This window comes from Dreissena polymorpha, chromosome 4, assembly GCF_020536995.1.
Source record: "Dreissena polymorpha isolate Duluth1 chromosome 4, UMN_Dpol_1.0, whole genome shotgun sequence".
Taxonomy (NCBI): domain Eukaryota; kingdom Metazoa; phylum Mollusca; class Bivalvia; order Myida; family Dreissenidae; genus Dreissena; species Dreissena polymorpha.
In genome coordinates this window covers 130,893,776-130,900,208 of record NC_068358.1, presented here as the reverse complement: position 1 = coordinate 130,900,208, position 6,433 = coordinate 130,893,776, and the positions used below count along the sequence as shown (strand labels likewise).

The 6,433-nt window shown below is 38.0% G+C and overlaps 1 protein-coding gene across 1 annotated transcript; it reads right to left on the bottom strand.

Moving 5' to 3' along the window:
- Window positions 1-716: 716 nt before the first annotated feature.
- Window positions 717-3,242, bottom strand: LOC127878785 (uncharacterized). The gene is made up of 2 exons (XM_052425314.1): window positions 2,984-3,242; window positions 717-2,551 (listed from the first exon to the last, which is right to left on the bottom strand). Exons 1-2 carry the CDS (start codon window positions 3,240-3,242, stop codon window positions 717-719), a joined length of 2,094 nt encoding a protein of 697 aa, XP_052281274.1.
- Window positions 3,243-6,433: the final 3,191 nt, after the last annotated feature.

Here is a 6,433-nt window from a genome sequence, read left to right as displayed (position 1 = left end):
AACTTCATACATTTACTCTTTTATTAAATATTTCGGCCAAAGGCCTTCTTCAGTAAACGATTATTAAGACAACTTTACATAGCGTTTTCTTCTGTCGATCATAACGGAAGTAAATACAAAAATATAAATAAATGACGTAACGTTACCCGACGTGAACGTGACGTTACGCGCCAATACTCGGAAGTCGCTACATATTATGAATTGTATGCTGTGTATATATTATTATATAGATATTATACATATATACCCACATATACATACATATATACACATACATATACACATACATAGATATATACACATATACATATATACACATATATACATAAACACATACATACATATACACACATACATATACACATACACACACATATATATACACATATACATATGCACATATACATGTTCATAATATACATATACAAAATATATATAATGTTTATTAAATAAACATAAATATTATTATTTATTATAAGCCTTATATGCTGTCTATTAATGTTGCCGACTGGAACACACTGTCTTTTACATTACATCCGAACGGTTTCATAGTTTTTAGTCTCTTTATCCACAACGCTTCTCTAATTACACGTTCTTGGCGTCCAGCGATATTTAGCGTCTCCAGGACCGAGAAGTACATATTGTCATCGCAGTGGCTCGAATCGAAGTGGGTAGTGATGGGCTTTTCTTTATGCAGGCGGACGTCTCGCAAGTGTTCACTCATGCGTTCTCGGATTTGCCTCTCCGTCTCCCCAACATAAACAACACACTCGCACTTCCTGTTCGCATATTCTTCGTATCCGCAATCCAAGTCCATATGTTAAAGATCTTTTACTGCTAGGGGCGTGGCATGAGTCTTTACGTATGTAGAGCTGTTTGTCCGTGGGCTTTACATATAGATCTGTGTAGATATGACCATTTCGCATCCGTACGGTTGTATCCAGAAAAACGATACTATGCGGACTATACCGAAGGTCTACTTGAATGTTTTTGTGTATGGAATTGGCATGTGCGGTAAATGCCTCAAGTTCAGGCGCGGTACCTATCCATATTCCAAAACCATCATCTATAAACCTCTTATAAAATGCCGGTACTTTATCAGCTGTCATGAGTTTTTCATCCCACTTCCGCATATAGCTACGCGCAAAAAAATTTCCCAGTTTTGAGCCGATCGCCACTCCATCTGTCTGTACGTAGTTGTTTTCATTTAGACTGAAATTGTTGTTTTCCAAAACTGTCGTGATTACGTCAATCATATCATCAGCTGAAGTGACTAGTGGGTTGGAGCGCGCGTTCAATGCTTCCCTGCAAGCTTCTAACCCTTCTCTTTTTGGTATGGATGGATACAGTTTCCTGACGTCAAAACAAAATAGTAGACAATTGTCTTCCGGCAGTGGTTCTTTGACTTCTTTTAGTTTCTTAATAAAGTCCGTAGTGTCTCTAATGTAACTCGGCGAGGACTCCACATATTCATTTAATTCATGCTCGGCTAATTCGGCTAATTTCTCTGTAGCTGTATTTATCCCGCTAACTATTGTGCGTAAAGGTGCGTCTGCTTTATGTATCTTCGGATTTCCTTTGAGTTTACCCGCTTGTGGGTACCTTGGTATCAAATATTGTTTCATATCACCAGAGATACTGCCTTGTCGGTGAAGTCTATTAACGAGCGACTTCACATTCTTCATACTTTGTTTACTTGCATCGCCTTTAGTAGATCTGTATGCCTCGTCTTCACTCATTTCGTGTTTCAGTGACTCTATGTAAATGTGTTTATCTAGTATTACTATGCCAGATCCCTTGTCCGCCGGTCTGATGATAATTGAATCATTATGTAACAGTTCATGAAATGCTTTGTTTTCATTCTTGTCTAGATTTAATTTGCTAGTCTTCTTCAAATTTGAGATGATATCATTCTTTACCAGTTCAACATAAAGGTCGAGGCTTGGGTCCCGCCCCGCGTTTGGAGTAAATGTGCTGTTTGGTTTCACTCGGAACTTATCGATTATTCCCTTTTTAATATTTTGGTTGCTTTCAGTGTCCGCAAAGTATTCCCGTAATCGCATTCTGCGTTCCCACTCCCCAAGGTCAGCTTGCAATTTCACCTTATCAATATTCTTACGACTTGGGATGAATGTAAGGCCCTTTTCAAGGAGATTTTGTTCAGCGTCGGTGAGTACGTGTTTTGATAGGTTAGTCACTGAAGATTTTGTCTCATCGGATTTTTTTCGTAACGATTCTTGCGGTGATATTTGGGGTTTATTCTCCTTAACCTGCTTTGCTTTGAACGCTTTTGTGTCACTGGGTCGTTTCACATTCTTATTTGCATTGGCAATGTTCTGTTTTTTCAAGTAAATTACAGGTTCGGTAGGCTTGCCTTCAAACCAATCAAACACGTGAGTATCAGTATCATGGGCTGTATGCTGTCTACCGTCGACGCTAGCTTCTAGTACACTGAAATGGCTGTTTTCTAAAAGTAACCTCAGCGGGCAGTCTACATTAATTGAGGGCTCAACTTGATCTTCAAATTTCAACCACTCTGTGAATTTACGGTCTGTTGAAACATGAATGCTAATTTGGTGGTGATCAGATGCGGCTTCTAGCTCGGCCTCCGTTGCCCATGACGATAACCTTCCATTTGTATATCTCTATGCGCTTAGGTGTACGTGTATATCACCGTCTACCAGATGGTTGTACTTATGGGAGTTCTTTTACATATATTGAGTAAGGACTTCTCTCAATGATTCGTGATACATTTGAGATCCATACAGGAAATAGCTTAAACATCTGTAAAAACAATTACCGTCTTTTGCAATGCTAATTATCTTGTAGATTCGGATATCCTCGTCTTTATTGATCTTTGATTTTAGCTGTTGTACTTTTTCTAATTTACGAAGTTTGTTCTCTAATGTTCGTTCAACATACCATATGTCAATTGACTTCTTTTCATTACTATCTAGCATAGAATAAAAATGATTGATCTCACCCTCAAGTTCGTTTAACTTTTTCAAGCACACGTCTCTTGTGACTCCCATCAACTGATTCGCGGCATCAATCTTTATTTTGCGGCATTTCTCGAAATCTTCATCTCCAGCTTCCAACTGTAACTTCCACTTTAACTGAAAACCTTTCGGGATAATGTTCATATGTGTGCACGTGTCCAGGAATTCAAGATGACTACTGTAACGAGCTTGTTTGTCCATCAATCTCTTCAGAGAAAACGTATCGACGTCTGTATAATCCATTTATCGTAGGAGTGTTGTAATACATACTCTATGTATTGGATCTCCAGAGGGAGGAAATTATTAAAACTTCATACATTTACTCTTTTATTAAATATTTCGGCCAAAGGCCTTCTTCAGTAAACGATTATTAAGACAACTTTACATAGCGTTTTCTTCTGTCGATCATAACGGAAGTAAATACAAAAATATAAATAAATGACGTAACGTTACCCGACGTGAACGTGACGTTACGCGCCAATACTCGGAAGTCGCTACATATTATGAATTGTATGCTGTGTATATATTATTATATAGATATTAAACATATATACCCACATATACATACATATATACACATACATATACACATACATAGATATATACACATATACATATATACACATATATACATAAACACATACATACATATACACACATACATATACACATACACACCCATATATATACACATATACATATACACATATACATGTATATAATATACATATACAAAATATATATAATGTTTATAAAATAAACATAAATATTATTATTTATTATAAGCCTTATATGCTGTCTATTAATGTTGCCGACTGGAACACACTGTCTTTTACATTACATCCGAACGGTTTCATAGTTTTTAGTCTCTTTATCCACAACACTTCTCTAATTACACGTTCTTGGCGTCCAGCGATATTTAGCGTCTCCAGGACCGAGAAGTACATATTGTCATCGCAGTGGCTCGAATCGAAGTGGGTAGTGATGGGCTATTCTTTATGCAGGCGGACGTCTCGCAAGTGTTTACTCATGCGTTCTCGGATTTGCCTCTCCGTCTCCCCAACATAAACAACACACTCGCACTTGTTGCATCCTATACCGTATATCACGTTTCTCGTGCGACAAGTAACATTGTTGCACGTGTTGTAAGTAATTTTGCCGTCTGTGTCTTGAATGTCACTTGTTGTCAGTTTGTTACAGCACGTGCAGGTTGCCTCACATATGTGTGTGATGAAGGTAGCCTTGTTTGTCTTGTTGTGTACCAGGGTATCACAGAGGTTTCTGTCCCTACGGTATGCTACTAAAGGCGGTTTACTGAAAACCTCGCGCATCCTGTCCGATCTATATAGCACGTTTAGATGTTTGTGTACAATGCTGTGTACGTTGGAAAGAAGACTGGGAAACGTGACTACAAGAGGAACTCTGTTTTGCGTTTGTTTTTTGTTTTTTTTCCCCAGTAAATCCGTGCGCAACAGTGCATCTACCTTCTGTAACTGGCCTTCTACGAATTTCCCGCTGTACCCGCGTCTTCTTAATTGCAATTTTAGGTCATTTCTATGTATGTTGTAATCATCTTCCTGTTCGCATATTCTTCGTATCCGCAATCCAAGTCCATATGTTAAAGATCTTTTACTGCTAGGGGGGTGGCATGAGTCTTTACGTATGTAGAGCTGTATGTATGTATGTATGTAGAGTCAAAACAAAATAGTAGACAATTGTCTTCCGGCAGTGGTTCTTTGACTTCTTTTAGTTTCTGAATAAAGTCCGTAGTGTCTCTCATGTAACTCGGCGAGGACTCCACATATTCATTTAATTCATGCTCGGCTAATTCGGCTAATTTCTCTGTAGCTGTATTTATCCCGCTCACTATTGTGCGTAAAGGTGCGTCTGCTTTATGTATCTTCGGATTTCCTTTGAGTTTACCCTCTTGTGGGTACCTTGGTATCAAATATTGTTTCATATCACCAGAGATACTGCCTTGTCGGTGAAGTCTATTAACGAGCGACTTCACATTCTTCATACTTTGTTTACTTGCATCGCCTTCAGTAGATCTGTATGCCTCGTCTTCACTAATTTCGTGTTTCAGTGACTCTATGTAAACGTGTTTATCTAGTATTACTATGCCAGATCCCTTGTCCGCCGGTCTGATGATAATTGAATCATTATGTAACAGTTCATAAAATGCTTTGTTTTCATTCTTGTCTAGATTTAATTTGCCAGTCTTCTTCAAATTTGAGATGATATCATTCTTTACCAGTTCAACATAAAGGTCGAGGCTTGGGTCCCTCCCCGCGTTTGGAGTAAATGTGCTTTTTGGTTTTACTCGGAACTTATCTATTATTCCCTTTTTCATATTTGGTTGCTTTCAGTGTCCGCAAAGTATTCCCGTAATCGCATTCTGCGTTCCCACTCCCCAAGGTCAGCTAGCAATTTAACCTTATCAATATTCTTACGACTTGGGATGAATTTAAGGCCCTTTTCAGGGAGATTTTGTTCAGCGTCGGTGAGTACGTGTTTTGATAGGTTAGTCACTGAAGATTTTGTCTCATCGGATTTTTTTCGTAACGATTCTTGCGGTGATATTTGGGGTTTATTCTCCTTAACCTGCTTTGCTTTGAACGCTTTTGTGTCACTGGGTCGTTTCACATTCTTATTTGCATTGGCAATGTTCTGTTTTTTCAAGTAAATTACAGGTTCGGTAGGCTTGCCTTCAAACCAATCATACACGTGAGTATCAGTATCATGGGCTGTATGCTGTCTACCGTCGACGCTAGCTTCTAGTACACTAAAATGGCTGTTTTCTAAAAGTAACCTCAGCGGGCGGTCTACATTAATTGAGGGCTCAACTTGATCTTCAAATTTCAACCACTCTGTGAATTTACGGTCTATTGAAACATGAATGCTAATTTGGTGGTGATCAGATGCGGCTTTTAGCTCGGCCTCCGTTGCCCATGACGATAACCTTCCATTTGTATATCTCTGTGCGCTTAGGTGTACGTGTATATCACGGTCTACCAGATGGTTGTACTTATGGGAGTTCTTATACATATATTGAGTAAGTTCTTCTCTCAATGATTCGTGATACATTTGAGATCCATACAGTTTACTCTATGTTTAATTTATAACTAATTTTACACAACCCTGCAAATTCCCATAATATGTACATCTTGAGTTGCTTCTTTGTTGATTATGTTTAATATTAGCATTTAAGTGCCGTTTGCGTATAATTCATTTTTGGAAGAATGGTCCACCCATTTCAATTTGCATAAACATTGTCCATAATTCTTCTATTGGAATACTTAATGCTGTGTTTCGAACTGAATTTACTATATATATTTATGTTTTGTTTTGAACCCCTTCTGTCATTTAAACAAGGTAAACAATACAACAAAATTTTATCAACTCGAGTGGCTTATTAATGCATAATAAAACCA